Source organism: Littorina saxatilis, linkage group LG4 (genome assembly GCF_037325665.1).
Source record: "Littorina saxatilis isolate snail1 linkage group LG4, US_GU_Lsax_2.0, whole genome shotgun sequence".
In the NCBI taxonomy this organism is placed as follows: Eukaryota; Metazoa; Mollusca; class Gastropoda; order Littorinimorpha; family Littorinidae; genus Littorina; species Littorina saxatilis.
Window position 1 is genome coordinate 36635890 of NC_090248.1, and position 24555 is coordinate 36660444.

Here is a 24555-nt window from a genome sequence, read left to right on the forward strand (position 1 = left end):
AACAGAGTCGCTCCACCCAGGTGTGTGCGCGTTTAGGTTTAACTCAGCCACCCGCACTTCTGCCAGAATGACCGAAGTCTTTTACGTGCCACTGTGGTGACACGGGGGTTGGACATGGACACCGTCTCTGAGTCTGCACATAACGTTGACCAGTATCAGTCCCGACCTGGATTCAAACCCAAGACCCAAGGATCATAAGTCAAGTGCTGTACCAACTTAGCAAATAGGCCTCCTTACATTTGTTATGCGAAATTACAGAAACTGGTTGTGTTACGTACGTACGTACATCCCTGTCTCCCCGAGCACAGTTTCTGTGAAATCTGTACCTTCTTTGTTGAATTCCCACAAAATGTGGTGCTATTCCCCTGTGCATTCAGGAGATTGACATTTCTAAAATATAAAAAGATGTAATGAATCTGCTTTCAATGTGCATGTTACTCAGCTCCCTTTGCTCTACTTCACGACTGTAAAACATCTTTTTGTCATTAAAATCCAATTTGCAACCGGAAAGCTGTCAAGACTGGCCACTTTTTGTCCGCACAAAAACAGACAAAATATGATATCAAGATATTTTATGAGATGTCAACCCAAATGCGCTCGTGACATTGTGGCAGGGTAAGTGAGGGAAACAATGTGGGAACTCTGCTTTCTTTGATACCTTGACAACCAGCTCAATACTCTGCCTGTATGGAGGGATCGACTGAACGTCAAACTGAAACGGTGTGTCGTGGTGTTTTAGTTTTGTGTTGCTTCTGAAGCATGTGTGTGTGTGTTTGTGTTTGTGTATGTGTATGTGTGTGTGTGTGTGTGTTCGTGTGTGTGTGTGTGTTCGTATGTGTGTGTGTGTTCGTATGTGTGTGTGTGTTCGTATGTGTGTGTGTGTGTGTGTGTGTGTGTTTTAGTGTGTGTGTGTATGTGCGTGCGTGCGTACGTGCGTGTGCACGTATGTGCGTGTGTGTGTGTGCGCGCGCGCGAAAATCCTTGGAATCTAGTATACAGAACACATCACCGACGAGGAATTAAGTCCCCAGAACCATCACTCAGAAGTATATAGATCACTATGAAGATCTGCTGACCACTGTCAAGAAGAGGAAGCTGAGATGGTATGGCCACGTAACAAGAACAAGAGTGCTCTCCACGACCATCCTCCAGGGAACGGTGCGCGGGAAGAGGAGACAGGGAAGACACAACAATAGATGGACAGACAACATTGCAGAGTGGACTTGGACAAGCTTTGCGACAACCCAACAGATTGCTCACAACCGGCAGAGGTGAAGACAGCTGGTGCAGCGCTCATCCGTGCATCCTGGCGGGTTATGGGACAAGTGAGCAATGAGCGAGCCGCAGTTGACCGTACCTTACCTACTTGCTGTGTTTTACTCCCTGTTTTGAATCCCTGGTAGATTGAAACTTGGCTGGAGAATGCATTCGATCATTTTGTTCGAGAATTAACCAGGCACCATGACATCACACGCCCTTAAATTATTATGCCATGTTTCTTCCAAGAGAAGCTCGCTTAGAACTACTTAAACATGACCAAATCTGCGCTCTTTGGCTTCCCGAGTATGTTCTTACCTCCTACTTCTTTTGCAAACCCGTCCTTATTTAATGACATAATATCTAGACAATACGGACTACACTTAATGAAAATTTGAATAAAATCAGCTACCCTCGGCTGGAAAGTCGATCAGTATTCTGAGGGCAAAGATGTATCCGCCATTCTGCTGGACTTAGTGCTCTTCTTTGGACCGGAACAATCTGACATTTGATCCGAGATGTATATAAGGAGAAACGCTCGGGGAATAAGTGCTCAAGACATTATCGGAAAGTAATCCATTTTAAAGCCTGCATCTCATTTGAATAATTATCAGAACAAAACATTTCTGCTAGACTGTGCTCGCAAATGTCTTACTCTAGATGTCCCAGTTGACAGCACAACAACGGAAACCACCTAGACAGACAAAACGTACATTGACTTATGTGGAACTACAAATACACTGCGTGCACCCGTACATTTACATAACAAATGAAGCAGACATCTCCGGCCGGCAACCCAAGCTGCTTTCTCAAAATATCCGAGTTTCCCGTCTGTTTCGCAAAGAACTTGTAGTTGTCTAAAACTTCCGTTGTGGCCGAGAGGGGGCGTGCGTGTTGTGGCAGGGGGATGGTTAGGCGGGTGTCAGGGGCATTACAAAACAGTTTATGTTGTCTCCTGGAAATCAATGGCCGCTGTCTGCTGCAGTCCCCTATTACCCACAAGTCCCCTCGCATTAGACTGCTTACCGCAACGCAGCCCAAACCCGCAAGCTATCATTTTGCGTCCACCGGAGAACTGAGACTCTTCTACGGTCACCTGCCTGGCTTTTATTCTGGAGGCAGAAATCTTTTGTGACTTTTCTTTTTTACTTTAGAGCCAGAAGAACTTCGTAAGAGGTTTTCCTTTACTTTGGAGGCGGAAGACAGTTATGGGATATCATTACTTTAGAGATCGAAGACCTTTGTGTTATTTATTTTTTTGAACTCTGGAGGCAGAAATCCTTTATGAGATATCTTTTTCCTTGAGGATTAATAGGTTCACTATTCATTTTCTTGAAGGAGACTTTTACTTCGTTACGTAACAAGAAGAGCAAACGCTCGATCGAGTCACTTTCGCAGTTCTGAATATTATATGAGGCATCAGATGGACAGGAAGAAATTGCTATTCACAACACAATACAGATATAAATAATTTGATGTAAAGAATAATCCTATAAAGTTTGAATCAAATCCGATGAATAGTTTCAGAGATATGATATTTCAATTTTTTTCCTTCAAGACATACCTGTGACCTTGAAAAAGGTCAAAGGTCACCAAAGCAGACGTCAAAGTGTAGAGGTCACTGGGAGTCACGTTCACATAAAATTTGAGCCCGGTCACTTTTATAGTTTCCGAGAAAAGCCCAACGTTAAGTTGTGTGTTGCCGAACAGAAAAGGCTAGTTATCTCCCTTGTTTTTCTGATAACGTTCGTAAAAGGCTACAGATGTAAATACTTTGATGTAAAGAATAATCCTACAAAGTTTCAATCACATCCGATGAACTTTGTCAAAGATATAAAATGTCTAATTTTTCCTTTGACGCTGACCTGTGACCTTGAGGTCACGACTAAACAAAATATGAGCCGGATCGCTTTGATAGTTTCCGAGAAAAGTCCAACGTTAAGGTGGTGTCTACGGACGGCCGGCCGGCCGGACGGCCGGCCGGACAGACTAACACTGACCGATTACATAGAGTCACTTTTTCTCAAGTGACTCAAAAATCAACCTAAGGCAGAGGACTTCCCAGCTTAACTTTCACCGAGACATAAGATTTACTGAACGAGATAGGTAGCTTATGTCTTTCAGACGTTTTAAGTACTCTGAGGCCAGCTTTTGTGATTTTGGACAGTTTGAGACACGTCACTATCGTCAGTATCATGCAACGTTACTGGTTAAAAAAAGTCATTTTAGGTCTTCTGATGCATGCTATTTCAGCGTCGCTCCGTCTGTGGCCATGCATGCCTGTGGAATTGAATATCATTAACCCAGTGAGGCAGTGCGCTCATGACATAGCCTCAGAGTCAAAGGGAAGTAACCGCTCTAAAATATTCTGTGAGAGTTATTCGGAACCACTGTCCTGGTAGATGAGAGATAGGGGTTAGGATTGAAATGAACAAATGACTTTCATCCTCGTAATGGTGACATAAAACCAACATGCCAGCCCTTTTGTTGTATTTAGAACCACGCAGGATCTTTAGGTCTTTAACCTGCGCGACGTTTTAAGCTGGACTTAAGCAACTTGAGACGGGACTGACACAACCAGCCAGGGGTTATATTCAAAGTTGTTTTGGAGACATGTTTGCATTATTTGTCTTCCCGCCCCAATCGAGGGCTAAACATGGAACCAGACGAAAAGTGTCCCGACGCACAAAACGCCAAACCGCGCATAGATCGCATCCCTTTCTAGAAGCGTTTTCTGATCCTTAGTTGGCCATTTTTGAGTCGCGTAAAGTCTGAAACGTAAGTATGTAGGTACCGAAAAATGCAAAGGCGAAAGTCTGATCCTTTACGTTGACTTTTATTGCTCCCCTGCTACTTGACGACCGTCAACTTCTTCTGGCCATTTAGTCTTGAAACGATTGGTTTTTTATTGGGGGGGGGGGGGGGGGGGGGTAGGGAGGGGGAGGGTTGAGGGAGGGGAGAGGGAAAGGGGAGCGTTTCTTATACAGAACTTCTATTCCTTTGCATATTCTCATATCTGACAACCAGAGAGAGAGAGAGGTGAGAGAGAGAGAGAGAGAGAGAGAGAGAGAGAGAGAGAGAGAGAGAGAGAGAGAGAGAGAGAGAGAGAGAGAGAGAGAGAGAGAGAGAGAGAGAGAGAGAGAGAGAGAGAGAGAGAGAGAGAGAGAGAGAAAGAGACAGACAGACAGACAGAGAGAGAGAGACAGAGAGAGAGAGAGAGAGAGAGACAGAGAGACAGACAGACAGACAGAGAGACAGACAGACAGAGACCGTTACAACCGAGTAAAGTACCCCTGAACCTCTTGCACTTCCCCCGTAAGCTCACTACACTGAAGGAAGAATTTCACGAGACAGTAGACAGTACTTGAGTCTTGCAACATATTTTGTGACCCCCTCATTCCAAGGCTGTCAGTCTCAAAAGGGTTAACTGGATTGCATCAGATTAGCCGAGGGGTTCAGGGCCCTTGCATGAAATTCGGAGCCGGGAACATCAAGTAAGGCTGTTTTGCCCGTTTCTTGGATGATATTCTTGTTTCATTTTGTCGTATTTTTTTTCGGACGTTTTCTTCTTAATTGAAATTTGCAACATCTTGAACCGTGTTGTTGTTTTTTCATGGTAAGGCGGGGGGGGGGGGGGGGGGGGGGGGGCATCCCTCTTTTTTTATGCAGTTAGTTTTGAATTTCAAGGGCTAACCGTCGTGAAAACTTGCTCAGCGAAGAAAGGTGGCAAAGGAACCTGCAAGAGTGTAGTTTTCACGATATTCTATGGTAATGTTGAAGTCTGCACAAATCTCTTTGTCAAAGTTCTTCTCTACCGCTGAGATACCAAGATGGAAGATGAGGACAAGGAGGATATAAAGATGGACGGGGATGATGATGATGATGTTGATGATGATGATGTTGATGATGGTGTTGATGATGATGATGATGCTGATGCTGATGATGTTGATGATGATGTTGATGATGATGTTGATGATGATGTTGATGATGATGTTGAAGATGATGATGGTGTTGATGATGATGATGATGTTGATGATGATGTTGATGATGATGATGTTGATTTTTCTTTGTTTGTTTGTTTGCTTAACGCCCAGCCGACCACGAAGGGCCATATCAGGGCGGTGCTGCTTTGACATATAACGTGCGCCACACACAAAACAGAAGTCGCAGCACAGGCTGCATGTCTCACCCAGTCACATTATTCTGACACCGGACCAACCAGTCCCAGCACTAACCCCATAATGCCAGACGCCAGGCGGAACAGCCACTAGATTGCCAATTTTAAAGTCTTAGGTATGACCCGGCCGGGGTTCGAACCCACGACCTCCCGATCACGGGGCGGACGCCTTACCACTAGGCCAACCGTGTCGGTGATGATATTGATGATGATGATGAAGATGATGATGATGTTGATGACGATGATGATGTTGATGATGATGATGTTGATGATGATGATGGTGTTGATGATGATGGTGATGATGATGCTGATGAGGATGATGGTGTTGATGATGATGATGTTGATGATGACGATGTTGATGATGATGATGTTGTTGATGATGATGATGATGTTGATGTTGATGATGATGATGATGATGATGATGATGATGATGATGAGGAGGAGGAGACGGAGGAGGAGGAGGAGGATAAAGAGCGATCATGATAATGATGATGATGTCGATGATAATGAGGAGAAGGAGATGGAGAAGGAGGATACAGAGCGGTGATGATAATGACGATGTTGTCGATGACAGTGATGATGATGATTTAGATGATGATGATGATTGGAGGAGGATAAATAGGGATGATAATAATGATGATGATGATGATAATGCTGCTGATGATGAGGGGGATAAAGAACGATGGTGATAATAATGATGATGACGATGATGATGATGAAAAGGAGGAGGAGGAGGAATATAAAGAAGAGGAGGGGGATGTAAAGGGAGAGTAGCAAACTCCTTGAGGTTCGAAATAAGTGGCTATTCACACAACGATGACACCAACACAGTAAACTATCAATCAGCTCACTTAGTCGGTTAATGGATGCTTTCGAAGACAGAAGCGCATCGATCTTCTGTTCTTGTGACATAGGCGGAGGTGACAAATTAAAAGCACTTACATTACCACTCAAAACACGTCAGTGCCCCAATTTAATTTCGATGATTTATTCAGAGTCTCCACAGCCTGGAACTTATCAAACAAAGACAAGAAACACAGTTAACTTTAAAACAGCTTGTTAAGTCGGTTGAATGTCCTGTGCTTCCCGAGTTCGCGATCACGTTCACCACCACAGAACCGTCCAGACTTTGACATGAAGTAAGAGCATCCCTTCACTTGAACACATACCAGCAATCAGCAGTGTGGCTGCGTGAATTGATTAATCAGATTGGCTTGTGTGTCACGAAATTAATTCTATAAAAAGACCCCGCTCTGTACAAGAAACAGCGCAGGCGTGTGTCGTTCAGTTGAAGGATGCTTTCAGTTATTCCCCGCAAACGTCTCCACAATCTGTGACGGGGAACATGCATACACGAGGAGAAATGTGCCTTTAATGTATTGTTCCCAAGGCAGAAGTACGAGAACACAAACCGAAGTGTTAAAACGCCATTACGAGACCACCGAAAGAACGTCAGTGCCATAATTCAATTTTGAGGATCCATTCTGAGTCTCAAGAGCCAAATAATGTCATCAGTATGTAGCACCACATAACCGTGATGCCCAGTGACCTAAAACTGCGACTTCTTGCAATGGAATGTCATCAGTATGTAGCACCACATAACCGTGATGCCCAGTGACCTAAAACTGCGACGTCTTGCAATGGAATGTCAGGTAAGTCCTTAGAAAGGTAACAACGGACAGACCATCAGACAGACAGACAGGCAGACCGAAAGACAGACAGACGGACAAATGGACACACTCAAAGGGGAAGGATTGAGAGAGGTGTTGTGTGACGACGGACACAATCTCTTTAGACACAGCGGCGAAATACACTGGGGACGCAACTGCCACAGCGTTTCTTGGTTTTGGTGCGTGAAGTCCCGAAGGACGGGGGTTGTTTGGTAGGGGGAAGGGGAGATAAGAACGGCTTCAATCTGAAAACGTGAACCAGTTTTTCTCTCTGAGGATGAGGACAATGTCTGATTGTGTCAGAGACGATTCGAGTTTGTTGCACAGATTGGTTGTCTCCCAACAGTATCTCTGGGACAGGTCAAGAACATTAAAATACCGGAAAAACTCCGCAGTTCATGAGCAGTGCTGTAAGTTCCAGATTCATCTACCCAGCCTCGTACTCCTCTCGTCCATCTGTACAAAAAAAGTCTTCGCCCAAGAGACACATGGAATCATGTGTTACAAGAGAAAGCTAACCAACACCCACACGGGTAGCCTCACCTACCCACATACACCAACAAACAGGCAAAATCTAAGGACGAAAAGTGTACCGCCTTAGAGAGAACAAGAACAATAACAAAACTTTAAGTGTCTAAGGCCACAACCCCTTACAATAGTGGTTAAAACAACGGAGTACGCAGCATCTGCAGACGGTATTTAATAGACAGACACAACACAAATCACCCAGCCACCAAAACCAATAACCAGACAAAAACTTAAGGACAAAAAGTGTGCAGCCCAAGAGAGACAGGGGAACTAACGGTATGTAAGACACACAGTTGACGTTATTTAACACACCCACACACAAACACACACACACACACACACACTCACAAACACACACACATACACACTCACAAACACACATACACACACACTCACAAACACACACACACATACACACACACAAACACGGGACTGGGTGGCCGAGTGGTAACGCACTTGCGCTCGGAAGCGAGAGGTTGCGTGTTCAGGCCTGGGTCAGGCCGCAATTTTCTCCCCCCTTTCCTAACCTAGGTGGTGGGTTCAAGTGCTAGTCTTTCGGATGAGACGAAAAACCGAGGTCCCTTCGTGTACACTACATTGGGGTGTGCACGTTAAAGATCCCACGATTGACAAAAGGGTCTTTCCTGGCAAAATTGTATAGGCATAGATAAAAATGTCCATCAAATACCCGTGGGACTTGGAATAAAGTAAAAAAATTCCATCTCACACGGCATTAAGTCTCAGGAAACATGAATGCACGCATGCAGGAAAAAAAAATATGGGTAGCGCCGTATGTATGGCAGCTCGCTTTCCCCGGGGAGAAAGCAGCCCGAATTTCCATGAGGGTAACCTCACTGGACTGTAAATCTTATCCAATCCACAAACACACACACACACTCACAAACAAACACACATACACACACACTCACACACACACACTCACAAACACACACACACATACACACACACACACTCACAAGCACACACACACAAACACACTCACAAACACACACACAAACACACACTCACAAACACACACACACACACACACACACACATACACACACTCACAAACACACACACACACACACATACACACACACACACACACTCACAAACACACACACACATACACACACACACTCACAAACACACACACACTTACACACTCTCACAAACACACACACACACACATACACACACACACACACACACACATACACACACACACACATACACACACACATACACACACACACCAACACACACACATACACACACACACACACACACACATACACACACACACCACCACCCCCAATCTCCCAACACACACAAAACCTCGCCTACCCACCCACACCAACAAACAGACAAAATGTAAGGACAGAAAGTGTACGGCCCAAGAGAGAACGGGGAAGCAAGGGCAGCATCTGTTGACGGTATTTAAGAGACAGCACGCTCCTGAACAACTCCGGACGTTGGAATTTGTGCTGATTGATTTTGATCAAACGCACGACCCAGCGAGACTCAATGAAAACCGATTCTGTGATAGCTCTCGGAGAAAGCGGGGAAAACACGAGGGGGAAAAACGAAGAGGGGGGGGGGGGGGGGGAAGGTTGAAACCCCCAGAGATGAACTGCATTACTGGCAGAAGGAAAGTGCACGTCGCCGTTTCTGCAATCTACAATCCTTCATCAAAAGTTGTTTTCACTTTTTCCCTAGTGTCTGACTCCACAGAGACAGAAGCTGGGAAAAGCAATGACAATTAGAGCTAGATATGAATTGTAATTGCTCTGGGAAACGAGGCAGTACGTGAGGTAATGCAGTCGATTCTGCCCTGTTGACCACCTTTCGATAACGACTCACTGCCCATTGCGACAACGTTAAGGATCATCGACTCATATATAATTCACCTTCCAAACGACCACCTGTCTGTGAAGACCACTTCTGGTTGGTCACTTGAGTCGTCGTTATAGACAGGTTCGACTGTGAGAGAGAGAGAGAGAGAGAGAGAGAGAGAGAGAGAGAGAGAGAGAGAGAGAGAGAGAGAGAGAGAGAGAGAGAGAGAGAGAGAGAGAGAGAGAGAGAGAGAGAGAGAGTTTGTTTGTTTGCTTAACGCCCAGCCGACCACGAAGGGCCATATCAGGGCGGTGCTGCTTTGACATATAACGTGCGCCATACACAAGACAGAAGTCGCAGCACAGACTTCATGTCTCACCCAGTCACATTATTCTGACACCGAACCCAACCAGTCCTAGCACTAACCCCATAATGCCAGACGCCAGGCGGAGCAGCCACTAGATTGCCAATTTTAAAGTCTTAGGTATGACCCGGCCGGGGTTCGAACCCACGACCTCCCGATCACGGGGCGGACGCCTTACCACTAGGCCAACCGTGCCGGTAGAGAGAGAGAGAGAGAGAGAGAGAGAGAGAGAGAGAGAGAGAGAGAGAGAGAGAGAGAGAGAGAGAGAGAGAGAGAGAGAGAGAGAGAGAGAGAGAGAGAGAGAGAGAGAGAGCAGAAAAAAAGAGAACGTGAGAATGTGAAAGAGACAGATCTAGAGACAGAGAGAGAAAGCAACTAAAACGAAGAACAATTGAGAAAGCAGTTATAACCAAAATCAAATGGGAGCCAATTTGCTTGTCTATAACATTAGCGATACACAAAACAGGAAATTGCAAGGCAATTAGTCTCCTGAATATTTTACAAGTTTGGTGTAAAACAAAAAAACCACCATTCTAATCCATTATAAACGGTTTTACTAAAAGAGCTCATAGGTCATAGCAATTTCCCTAAATAGTTTCAGTGAAAAGAAAAACACCTCACAATTCGCATTGCCCCCGAAATATTATATCACTAGTTTCATTGACCAACAAATTCAATCTTGGTGTGAATAATGCCATTTTCGAAGATGATGATGTTGATGTTTCTGTCGCTGAAGTTTATTTTCAGCGACTACTGTTTTTGATAGAGCAAAAGCTCTACAACAGTAAAATCATAACCAAAGAACATATACATATATAGCAAGGTGTAAGTTTTAGTGTACGGGTTGACTAGATTTCAAAATGGACATATCAGGCCCTAATTTATCATTCCCGTCACTAAAACACCAAAATACAAAAATACCTGTACATTGAGACCACGACATTGGCAGCCGTGGATGTTATCCATACATTTGTCAAGAGACAATATTCCAGTACACAAAAAAGAAGCATAAAAATGGTTCAAATGCGGCGGTATATATTTTCACTTGTTGCTGCTTTCGAGTGGTGGGCGGAAGTGACCTTTTAGGATTTGCATCTTGGTTAGTCAATGAAAACTTGGATTGGATATGGATTTAACATCTTACTGCTTTTCATCTTAGAATTTAAAACCCCCATCAGAAATATTTTTCCACATAAATTATATTTATGCAAGACAGACGTAAAATCCTTTCGAGGAGCACAGTATTGGCTCTGCAAACATGATCATGAAATGAAACAGCCAACCAATGCAATAATTCAAGAACGACAATTGACAAAGAATTTTTCCGTAAATCGTTGACAAAGGAATTTTTAGTTGCATCGTTGACAAAGGAATGTTTAGTTGCATCGTTGACAAGGCATGTTTCGTTGCATCGGTGACAAGGCATGTTTAGTTGCATCGTTGACAAGGCATGTTTCGTTGCATCGTTGACAAGGCATGTTTCGTTGCATCGTTGACAAAGGCATGTTTAGTTGCATCGTTGACAAAGGCATGTTTAGTTGCATCGTTGACAAGGCATGTTTCGTTGCATCGTTGACAAGGCATGTTTAGTTGCATCGTTGACAAGGCATGTTTAGTTGCATCGTTGACAAGGCATGTTTCGTTGCATCGTTGACAAGGCATGTTTCGTTGCATCGGTGACAAGGCATGTTTAGTTGCATCGTTGACAAGGCATGTTTCGTTGCATCGTTGACAAGGCATGTTTAGTTGCATCGTTGACAAGGCATGTTTCGTTGCATCGTTGACAAGGCATGTTTAGTTGCATCGTTGACAAGGCATGTTTCGTTGCATCGGTGACAAGGCATGTTTCGTTGCATCGTTGACAAGGCATGTTTAGTTGCATCGTTGACAAGGCATGTTTCGTTGCATCGTTGACAAGGCATGTTTAGTTGCATCGTTGACAAGGCATGTTTCGTTGCATCGGTGACAAGGCATGTTTCGTTGCATCGTTGACAAGGCATGTTTCGTTGCATCGTTGACAAGGCATGTTTAGTTGCATCGTTGACAAGGCATGTTTCGTTGCATCGGTGACAAGGCATGTTTAGTTGCATCGTTGACAAGGCATGTTTAGTTGCATCGTTGACAAGGCATGTTTAGTTGCATCGTTGACAAGGCATGTTTCGTTGCATCGGTGACAAGGACATTTTTAGATGCATCATTGACAAGGCATTGTTTTTATTGCATCGTTGACAAATGAGTTTTGTGTTTCATCATGGACAGAGAGCGAGTTAGCCAACAAGGTCGGAAGACATGGAAAAAGAAAATGAATCGGCGGAAACATTCAATTGTATAACGCACAGTCGTACTAAAAATATAGGTTCCTACCTCTAGCTAAACAGGAGATAAAATGTATCAAGACTTTGAATCAGTTCAGCATAGACTCAAAACCAAAATGCATCTGACCCCAATCCATCCCCGCTCTTGTAGGGCAGGCAAGGACCAACGTTTTCAAGGAAAGACCTCTCTCGTCACCTGAAGGTCATGTCTTATTAAACGCAATGCAAGCGCAGGTGGTTTGGTTGACGAAATGCGTGACTATAATTATCAGAAAATACAGGTGCTGGTGTTCGTGTGTGTGCGTGTGCGTGTGCGTGTGCGTGTGTGTGTGTGTGTCTGTGTGCGTGCGTGTGTGTGTGTGTGTGTGTGTGTGTGTGTGTGTGTGTGTGTGTGTGTGTATGTGTGTGTGAGTGCGTGTGTGTGTGTGTGTGAGTGTGTGTGTGCACCTGCGCGTGAGTGTATGCGTGCTTGAACCAGCAACAACACATTGTGATTATTGAATGCTTTGATGATTTATTCATTAGTGATTAGCAAATCGCGTGAAAGTTTCATCCGCAGCAACATTCATCTCCACCGTAACCCGGCAGTTTGATTATTGTCGATACGGAACGAGAACACCTTGTGGAAGGCGAGTGTGTGTGTGTGTGTGTGTGTGTGTGTGTGTGTGTGTGTGTGTGTGTGTGTGTGTGTGTGTGCGTGCGTGCGTGCGCGCGTGTGTGTGTGTGTGTGTTAGTGTGTGCGTGTGTGTGTGTGAGGGTGCGAGAGAGAGAGAGAGAGAGAGAGAGAGAGAGAGAGAGAGAGAGAGAAAGAGAGAGAGAGATAATTGAATTGATTTGAATTGAACTTTATTTATCGAGGGTAACAGGATAAGCAATGTATACATGCTTTTTTTCATCCGGCCCTCGCCCATTGAGGGTAACTCGATTAATAACAAGAAGAATTTGAAGTTAAGTTAATTACAATACAATTCACATAATTAACATGTCAAACAATTAAAACGACATTTCAAAATGCATTATGAATATCAAGCAATGATGAAATACTATCACAGAATTATTTACTTGTTTCCAAGAGAAACAGCATGTAGAGTTCTTTGAATAAAGTTTCACTTACTTGCACCTTAATTATATCAGGAATGGAGTTCTTAGAGAGAGAGAGAGAGAGAGAGAGAGAGAGAGAGAGAGAGAGAGAGAGAGAGAGAGAGAGAGAGAGAGATAAAGAGAGAGACAGATAGAGAAAGAGAGATGGAGAGAGAGTGAGAGAGAAACAATTCAAAACGGAAAGAGCCAAGTGTGTGTGTGTGTGCGTGTGCGCGTTTGTGTGTATGTTTGAAAGAGAGAGAGAGAGAGAGAGAGAGAGAGAGAGAGAGAGAGAGAGAGAGAGAGAGAGAGAGACAGACAGACAGACAGGCAGACAGACAGACAGACAGACGGACGAACAGACAGACAGACAGACAGACAGACAAAGACAGTGAGAGGTTTCTCAAGGTATGCCAGTTGCATAGATGTTCTACGGCGTAGGGCACATTGGAGATACTCCATGTATTGTCGTCAGACTTAAGAATGGAAAGTGATAGTGATAAAACAGCTCTTCAAGGGGCTCTCCAATCAGCATGCCTATAGTGTTATTCCATTGTCGGTCTGTTGAACCAATCATTTCAGTCCTTACATTCTGTTTTTGGGTCGACGCAGACCGGAAGTCGATGGAGCAGAAAGTTCCAAAATGGCGTCAACCGGCCTTGTCGGAAACAGACGAGCAGTTTTGAAAGGGGCTGCATCGTCGACATCGCAAATATTTCACTGCCAATGATTGAAGCATTTTGCTTGGAGCCTCGAAAAGCGGCAAAAATAATGCACCGCAATTCTCAAGGTAACGTTCACGAAATCACTAGTAAAGCAGTTGTGCCCTGTATACATGTATATGCTTTTTGGAAAGGTAATTGATCGTATTCTCAATCTTCAGCAGTAGTTACCTTGACACACAAGGGCAAATACATTCTTTAAGATGTTTTGGAATAAGAAAAAAACCCTAACAAGACTGGTCAGTTTTTGGAACGTTCAATGTATGGCAAAATAAAACATTTTTTTACATTTTTATTCTGAATGTTGGAACGTTAGCAGTCAGTGTTTGCCCATTACGTTATCTATCGCTGATAACAACGTGTTAGCAAAGAATTTATCTTTGAGAGTACGAGGTGTAGTTGACAAAATTATTTAGTCTGGTAATTGATCCCATTCTCAGTCTTTTTATTCAGTATCTTTTCTATTTTTTCTCTCTCCTTTGGGCACTTCAACTTTCCCAAAATCATCTCTATTTTGTAATTCGGTCAAGTAAACAAAGTAATCACATATTCCCAAACTTTTTTGATTTCTTTGGGCGGTAACTTTGTTATCTGATGCAGAAAGCAAAAAAAGCAGAAGATATAGAACTCGCGACTTTGACCATTTTGATCTCAGACACATCATTGATAGTGCAGGCCTATAACCGCATGGTTCACTCGTATTTCACAGCAGTTTCAACGTCTGTGCAAGTGCGAAAAGATTATCCAAGCCACGTATTAATAATCCATACCCGCCAGGAGTTTTGATCGCTTGCAAAAGATAAGAGATAGGGCCGACGAATTGCCCCCAGAGTGCAATTTGAGGTGATCATTTCCAATGCAAGAATGCCTTTCATCACGCCATTTTTATGAGCTGCTGAGTTCAACCCATCTAGGGTCATTAACTTTAAGCCAACTACTTCTTCTGGAAATTGCTTCCGGTAACTCAAACGACCCTCTCCTTTTTTTCTTCTTTTTTTTTAAAGCTAACCCCTAATTTTGTTTTGCAAGTATGTGTGTGTGTGTGTGTGTGTGTGTGTGTGTGTGTGTGTGTGTGTGTGTGTGTGTATGTGTGTGTGTGTGTTTGTTGGTTGTGCGTGCGTGCGTGGAGGGGGCACACACATTTTAGCTGAAACTTCCATAATGTACTTTTTATGGGCCCAGTTCAAATCATCTGTGGTCCACTTCTCTCACCTTCTGCGCTTAAACCGGTCGACTTTTATTTTCTGCCACCGACACACATCTTATAATCGAGAGAGCAGGAAAAAAACCTGGAAAAAGAAGGAAGTAGTTGCTAAAGCGCACAATCCCAATGGGGAAAATGATGATGATGATGATGACGATGATGATAGTTGAGAGAGAGAGAGGGAGAGAGAGAGAGAGAGAGAGAGAGAGAGAGAGAGAGAGAGAGAGAGAGAGAGAGAGAGAGAGAGAGAGAGAGAGAGAGAGAGAGAGAGGGGGAAAGTGCGTTCATATGCATACGTGCGTGCATTTTGTGTGCATGCATGCGTGTGTGTGCGTGTGTGTAAACTCACAGTCATCCACGATGAAGGCGATCCAGCCCCAGTAGGCCGTGGTGACGACGATGGCCGAGTTGTAGGCTAGGTTCATCAGCAGCCACTGGCACTTCAACACTATGGGCATACTGCGGCAAAACTGCGGATCTGGAACAGTCAAACAATAAAACACAGTGAAACAACAGTGAAACTATCAGTGAAACGCAGCACAGTTAAAAACACGAAAAGGAAGAGCAGCATTCCCTCAACACTTTTATATAGGCTTGATGCAGCAAAAATGTGGCTCTAAAAATAACAATGGTGACACACAATGAAAACGACAGTGAAACACAATGAAACAAACAGTGAAACATAGTGAAATATGTCAAGAAAACAGCACAACACAATCAACGAAACAGAAAAACTGTTGACAAAAGGCTGACCCGGAGCCATCGACACTTCAAAGTACCCTCCTTCCAGTACAAAGCGTTGTGTCGACTGTCCAACTGTTTACATAGGGTAAGGCAATCATTGGATTAATTTGGACACAAACCTGAAACCAACAACCAGTTTGCTTCCCATGCGTAGTGGGGATTTGTGTTTGTTTGTTGCTTCTAACGTTTTTGAAGATTGACACCAGTGTCAGTTATGCATAAACGTACACACGCACATGCGAAAATAATACCTGATTTGCATATATCCACTTTGTTTCAGGGTGTGCCGAAGAAAAGTTTCCATTTTTATGTAATAATTTAATGGACAATAAAGTGTTGTTATTGTTATTGAGCATATTATTTTTTTTAGAGTTAACAAACTGAAAAATTTATTTTTAACTTAAGCTTCCAAGCTGAAATGCAAAGTACGGACTTCGTCAAAGATTGGTTGACCACATTTGTAATCAATTCAATAGGAAAATGAGGGTGTGAAAGTGTCGCTTTAACTTTTGTAGTAAGCCGGATATGACGTCATCAAAGACATTTATCGAAAAAACGGTATATCATCTGGACGAATATGTAGGTATAGTTTCATGACGATCTGTTGAGTAGTTTTCCAGGAATTGTCAGTTGCTTCCGAGACAGTTCCTGTTGTCTGTTCGTAATGGAGAGGTTCAGCAATTTTTCAACATATAACGTAGGCAAATCCAAAAACAAAGAGACTGCCAACGTTCCAAAATTCAGAATAAAAAACCAAGAAAGGTAATTTGTTGGAACGTTTGTTATTGTAAAAACAATACGTTACAATCACAAATATGTCGACCCAACGGTCTTTTAAGTCCACAGACAAACAGGCATTAGCGCGAATTCGATTTTCAAACGAACCTCAAGAGTACCCTCCATATAGCCAATCATTCTGTGCTTGAGTAGTACTAGTATAGTTCATTATGAAATATCTTTGTTTTTCCGGGTTGCTTGGGCAAGCAAATAATTAACCTTTCCCTAAAAACAGCAAAACTGTGTCGCGGTGAATAAAACCATGCTTCCCTGAGACACAGCTCATGAGTAATCCATGTCGGAGCTTCACTACAAATCGGTGGTCTCACTCACTTCACTCGCTTCTGTGACAGTTTCCGTCGATTCTTCGGGATCCGCAAATTGATCAGTGACTTGTGTATTCGTTTAAATCAGCGAAGAAGCCATGAACGCGAACACGATTTTCAAACACAACCCAAAGAGGACCCTAGATCTTAACTTAAACCAAAACATTTAAGATATCTCTGTGGTTAGGCCTAATACTCTGTGGTTGGGCCAGGTTGCTGTTCGCTGTTAAATAAACCAACCTGTTATCTGGGATGTTTAGCCAACCAAATGTCTACGACCCACTACTTCAACGTTGTCCCCACGCCCAAACTGTGTCGCCGTGAATGATGTCACACTGCATCAAGCCACAGTTGATGAGTCATCCATGTCCGAAACCTCAGTGAAATCACTTGTCTCACTGACATCGCTGGCTTCTGAGAAATCCGATGTGGATTCTTCAGGATCTGTAGGCTGAACAGTGACAGGGCAATTCTTGTTTGAAGGTTCCGCAGTGGTGTCAGTCACGAGAGGGACGTTGGTGGCAGCGAGTGTGGCGTTGGATGTAGGGTTGTTGTCGTTTAAACGCTTTCTGTGCCAGAGCAGACCGAGGAGTGCTAGTACTGTAGCAAGCGCCATGCAAAATCCCGCCGCTCCTAGTCCGATGGTCAGAGTATTGGTGTCTTTTGCTGCGGCTGTTCGTATCGTCTCGTTTGAAGATGCTGTGGTTTGAGCGGGCAAGCTCCCTGGTGGCACTGAAGCTGTGTCTGATCCACGGGCCGAGGATACGGTGTTCCCACTAGGGCCCGCAGTAGGTGTACAAAAGAAGCAGTCAAAGAATTCTCCAGCCTGGTCGAGGACAAGGGCGTAGAACACGACTTCATCTTCCTCCACATCTGGAGTCCCATGCCGTGTGAGGAGTAGAGAAATTCTCCCACTGTTGGAACACCACTTGCGAGGTTCTGGGTTCTGGCAACTTCTAACACCGGCCGCAACCTCTTTAAATGGTGACTCCTCGCTGTCTGGAATAAATTGAGAGATTTCCAAAGTGTAGTTTGGTTTCTTGCACAGCGGGTTCGAACGTCTGCTGGAGTGGAACTCGACGCACAGAGAGATGTTCTCCATATCGCCTACATACAAGAAGGTTTGCGTGCACTTCGGGAATGGCGGTAGGTTTGTTCTCTCTGTTTTTGAATGGTGCAGGTCGATGTTTGTGACGTTGACTCTGCTCCTGTTCATGGAGAAGCTGCTTCCACAGGCAGGTGCATTTTCCATGGAAACATGCCTGTTAACACCCTGCATGCTGTACACTCGAAGTTCTACCTCCACGTCACTCAGGGACGGCCTGAGCCCGTTCGCAGCCACTCTGACGGAGAGAGAGCTGCGTTGGAGAGCGTACCATTCCACGTCATTCAAAAAGTGTCTGCAGTCTAGAGTCTTTTTCCTTGTCGCTTCTACGCCCACTCGACCGTTGTGCAGCTCCAGTTTGACATCACAAGAGGAAAACCTGAGATCACGTTGCAAGACACACAGGCGGTCGTTTGGGTCTGTGGCTGTGAATACCAGGTCACAGGCAAAAAAGGCATGTGTGGCGTTTGCTTTGCTGACTTGGTAGACTGACGTGTTTGTGACGTTGTACACCTTCCCGCAGTGAGTCGGGGAGTCAAGGAAAAGCTGCGTCAAGTCGGGCTGCGAAGAGTCGCATGTCGACACGGCCAACAGCAGACACAACAGAACGCGTACTCTGCCCTCCATGTTGCTGACAAGTCGCTGTCCTTCTAACGTGCCTCTCCCTGCCAATGGTGTGCTCACACATTCAAAACTACTTCTTCCTTCTCGAACAGGGTTAGTCATGGCCATGGGCATGAAAGTCAGTATCTTTGTCTACACCATTCAAGAACAAACACACGATGTCTTGAAGTAGTGTGGCGTCACAGAACAAAATTCAGAGACGTCATCAAGGCGATGATTGCAATTTTACTTTTTTTGTCCAAAATAGAAGCAAGTATTCTCGGCCAGCCCCGACTAACCATGACCAAGAGTGAGACCCGGTGTAGATCAAGGCACCCTGTGCATATTCTATCGTTCAAAATCGTCGTCTATCTATGAGAGAACAAAACCAAAAAATCACACACAACAACAAAAAACACACCAACAACAACAGCAATATTATATCTTGGTAATCAAAAGCTTTGACATATTAATATACCTGGCCTCAAACCTTGAAAAACATTTTTATGATCGCGAGTGAATGGCAGCCATCTTTAATATATCTATGTGGAAATTAGCAAGGCCATAAATGGTGCACTGAGATGACATAACAAGATTAAAAGTCTTCATAGATAATTATGCTAAACAAACTGTTGAGAATCAAAACAACTAAGTACGAGGGTCAACTGAAAAGTTCCGGGCCCGACTAGGGAGGAGTTCAAATGTTAACATAGTTACTCCGGAACTCCACAGACTTGTTCCACCTGCGCATCATAAACTTGATGCTACAAACGCTTTTGTCCTGCAACCACAAGAAGTCCTCAACGTGCAACGGCAGTCATGATGCCATTGTCCATTTCGTAGTGCTCACCCCTGAGATATTTCATTTGCAAACAAATGATAGTTTGAGGGTGTCAAATCAGGCGAATACAGCGGATGATTAATGATCTCAAGGCCGAAGTAATGATATATTATTATTAGTAGTAGTGGTTAGGGACTGGATTGGTATCCATAAGCCTCACAGCTTTTTTTCGCGTCCCATCTCATTATCAAATTTGTCAATCATATTAACATGCTCAAAGTCGTATATATATTTACTCAATATCAATTATCGTACAAATAGAGTGACTCAGTCATAAGTTTTTGTATGTCCAGCAGAGTTTTGAAAGGGTTAATAGTTTGTGCATTTTTAGCAACATCAGACAGTGTGTTTCATGATGGTGCAACTCTGTTAGAAAAGGAATGTTTCCGGATATTAGTTTTACTAAATTCAATAAAGATTTTGTCCGTATTTTTCCTCGTTACATCAGAGGTAGACTTCTTGAAAAAAGGCTCGACTTTGACATTATCAATACCCTGAAAGATGGTATAGGTCTGTATTATAGAAACCAAGGACTCGGGGACAAAGGCGACAATTAATGCCCCTTCGTTGGTATGCTCTCTGAGTTGTCTCAGAAGAATGGAAAAGAATTCATCGGCTACTGTCTCAAATTTTGGAAGAAAATCCAACAGGAATAAGCATTCTGCGTCCAAGAACGTTAGGTGTGGTACCGTGTGTTTTCTTCCTTGCTCATTTTCTTTTTATATTTAGTCAAGTTTTGACTAAATATTTTAACATCGAGGGGGAATCGAAACGAGGGTCGTGGTGTATGTGTGTCTGTGCGTGTGTGTGTGTGTGTGTGTGTGTGTGTGTGTGTGTGTGTAGAGCGATTCAGACTAAACTACTGGACCGATCTTTATGAAATTTGACATGAGAGTTCCTGGGTATGAAATCCCCGAACGTTTTTTTCATTTTTTTGATAAATGTCTTTGATGACGTCATATCCGGCTTTTCGTGAAAGTTGAGGCGGCACTGTCACGCCCTCATTTTTCAACCAAATTGGTTCAAATTTTGGTCAAGTAATCTTCGACGAAGCCCGGACTTCGGTATTGCATTTCAGCTTGGTGGCTTAAAAAGTAATTAATGACTTTGGTCATTAAAAATCTGAAAATTGTAAAAAAAAATAAAAATTTATAAAACGATCCAAATTTACGTTTATCTTATTCTCCATCATTTGCTGATTCAAAAAACATATAAATATGTTATATTCGGATTAAAAACAAGCTCTGAAAATTAAATATATAAAAATTATTATCAAAATTAAATTGTCCAAATCAATTTAAAAACACTTTCATCTTATTCCTTGTCGGTTCCTGATTCCAAAAACATATAGATATGATATGTTTGGATTAAAAACACGCTCAGAAAGTTAAAACAAAGAGAGGTACAGAAACGCGTGCTATCCTTCTTAGCGCAACTACTACCCCGCTCTTCTTGTCAATTTCCCTGCCTTTGCCATGAGCGGTGGACTGACGATGCTACGAGTATACGGTCTTGCTGACAAATGGCATTGCGTTCAGTTTCATTCTGTGAGTTCGACAGCTACTTGACTAAATATTGTATTTTCGCCTTACGCGACTTGTTTCTTTTTTCTGTCATCTCTCCTGTCATTTCTCCTTTTATTTGCTGACGAAGACCTTGTGTCGAAACCGGTCGATGTTCGAATCGTATTCATATACATATAAAACATATACATTCCTGTAAACAAATGCATGATTACAATTATTTAGTTATGAATTAAGCTTGATTTATTTTCGGTTAATTTATAGAAGTGTTGTTTCTCATTATTACATATCTTTTTTTGTCGTGTTTATTGCAATTTTTTTATTTTATTCATGTAACCCAAGGGGTGTTTGAAATAAATATTGACTATACTTGACTTGACTTGTATTCATGTTGGAACCCACGCCAATAGAGACGAACTGGTTTCATAACTAGCGCACTTAACACTGAGCTTATATACGGACTCACCCTGAAACGACACAGTGATTCATCAAGAGGCTTCATGATCACCGCAACATCGGTATTCATAATTGCAAATCTCTTAATTGAAGAAAAATGCATGAGAAACCACAGACAGATCTTCGAATAAATACACACACATGCCGAGAGATAACACGCCGATAGAGACGAACTGGTTTTAAAGCTAACGCACTGAAACGACACAATGACTCATCAAGAGGCTTCATGATCATCGCAACATCTGTATTCATAATTGCAAATCTCTTAATTGAAAAAAAATGCATGAGAAAACACAGACAGATCTTCGAATAAATACACACAAATACCGAGAGATAACAGGGACACCAATTACAAGGACAATCTGATAATCGGGTACCGGTTGACCAGTGAATACACTGGCCCAACTACCAGGGCCAATGGACTCAAATTCGACTCTGGCAACTGCAATGGTGGCCCCCGCAATGGGCCAGGCAAATTGTTTCCCAAATATTAACGGTCAACGCTAGCTGTTGTCAATAAATTATCAGAGATGTTGATAGGATTTACTTTCTTCGTCAAATGTGCTGTAATGGCCTTAACAGTTTCGGCAATTTGTTGACATTTTAAGCTGTGCTTGGCGTCACCTTTTCCTCAACTCCGAAAAAAGTATTTCCATTCTGCCGAAATGGCGGCACAGTTTTGGGCGATTTGCAATAGTTTCGGTGTTTCGCATACTGCCAACGCCAAACGAAATCCCTTGAAGACAGCCCCATGTAAACAGGCCCGTGTAAACAATTGGGCTGACTATCTCACTTCTAGCCAGGCACTTTGATTGGACACGACTAGCCCTCCGCTTGGACACATACCAAACTTGTGTCTCCTGACTTCTTCCTGTGCAAATTGACACCACTGGATTTTAATTTTTAGTGACTAACAACAACAGCAACAACAACAACAACAGCAACAACAACAACAACAACAGCAACAACAACAACAGCAACAACAACAACAACAACAACAACAGCAGCAACAACAACAACAACAACAACAACAACAACAACAACAACAACAACAACAGCAACAACAACAGCAACAACAACAACAACAACAGCAACAACAAAATCCTACTCCGGTTGTTGATTTATGGTATGTGTCAAAATGGAGGAATGAATAGTCTTATCCCATGTAAAAGCCTGGCCAGATAGATCTGCGATGATGAGTCGCATCGTTTCCACAGGGAGGACTGTATCTTTCAAACTGATTCCGGCTCCTGTGCACAAGACTTTGCAGGTTGGCAGGCTGGGCGGGACACTTAAGCAGGACATTTCATTTTGTCGCCTTGACGAGTTGATTCCTCCTCCCACTCCCCCCTCCCCCCGTCTCTCCTCCGCCCCTCCCCGTCAATCATGCCAGCAGCTGTTACCTCCCAAGACTCGGAGGGGTTTATGTTCTTATTGGTTACCCATTTCTTATGCCTCAAACCGTGCAGGCAATCGACAAACGATGGATTTTATTTTCCCCGCGTGCCGAGTGCCTGGCGCCGATTACACGAACTCGATCAACTTTTCTCCCCGCTGGTATGCCAAGCCTGCTGCGAATATCTGGTGCTTTTGTAGAGGGAAAACAACTTTCGCCTTTTTTGATAGCATTGATAATTTTATTGATTTTGTGGGGAAGAATTTCTGGTTATGCAATAGCTGGCAAAATTGGAAAAAGGAGATTAAAAGGGGGGAAAAAAAGCTTGAAACAAGAGGCTGTATGCGTTTTCAAAGAATCTGTAACTTTCTTGGTAATATCTCTGTATGTGTTTGTTTGTTTGACTGTGTCTTTTGCGGTCTCTCTCTCTCTCTGTCTATTTATCTCTCACTCTCACTCTCTCTTTGAGAGCGCCTACTTGAACACGTTATGTCAATATGGCCCTGACAAAGATGTCTAAAAAACATGGCAAATAAAGACGAACAACACCGATCACCGTTATTCTATTACGCAATGATTTTCGGGGCCGTTGCCCCTCCTTCAACAAAAAGCAATTAAACCATCACTAGATTGAAAGGTGAAAAAAAGGTACTCAGAGAAAAACTCAGAAACAACTCAGTTCCACAAAACTATATTGACAGCACAGACAACAGTTTTCCAAATTCAATCTGACACTCTCATTTTCTCCTCCCAAAAATCCATCGTGTCTCCAGCTAAACTTCCGACCCCTCCCCACAACACCCCTGTGGAGACAAATTTGCTGGAAAAGAATCAGAAAATCTCTGAGGAAAAGAGCAAAAACATTCTGCAACAAAAGACAATATAACTCCAAGAAAAAAAAAGAAGAAATTTTCCAGGAAAAGAACAACACATTCTGGCAGGAAAAAACCCCACAATTCCGAGACAAGTATCCCAAAATCTCCAGAAAAAAATAAAGCAAATTCAGCGAAAAAACCCCACCCCCACACGATTTCAAGAAACGAAGGAATCACATTTCCACACGCTTAACTCTGTCTCTCCTCGTTGACCCTGTTCCCCGAATTGCTTGACCCTCATGAATATTAATGCAAACCAAAGATATTGCAGGTCTGGACCCAGCTGGCGACAGGTTATTTGTTGGGAGACAATGTGACTATCTACAGGTCTGCAGGCGGAGGTCGCTCTTTAGCAAGGCTGGATCTGTTCAATCCCTTGTTTCCTACGCACAATACGAAACAGCTCCCACCTTAGCGTCGAAAAGAAAATGGACATGACGACGGACTCTGGCTTGATTTTCCTTTTCCTTAATTTATTATTCCATTGCTGGGAAATTAGATCACTTTCTCCCACTGGTAAGCTATCAGCAACAAAACTCGAGCTAAGCAGGTGTTTGCGTGTTTCCTCAACATCCACTTGAGGTACCGAGGTCTTTTACGTGCCACCGTGGTGACACGAGGACGGACACATGGACATCCGTTGTTTTTACCAAGCGACACACGCATAGTGCGTGACAGCTCTCGGTTTCGCGAAAATGGTGGATTTAGGTTGCAGGGCGTCACGCTGCGAAAACAACGAATAGCTACGGTGTC

At 43.3% G+C, this 24555-nt stretch overlaps 1 protein-coding gene across 1 annotated transcript in view; it reads right to left on the reverse strand.

Moving 5' to 3' along the window:
* LOC138965578 (protein rolling stone-like) overlaps positions 1 to 24555 on the reverse strand; it is a 123638-nt gene that overhangs the window by 16505 nt on the left and 82578 nt on the right. Inside the window, exon 3 of the mRNA XM_070337763.1 lies at positions 15506 to 15634. Within this exon, the coding sequence (XP_070193864.1) occupies positions 15506 to 15634 (129 nt within the window). The remainder of the gene's footprint in view (positions 1 to 15505; positions 15635 to 24555) is intronic.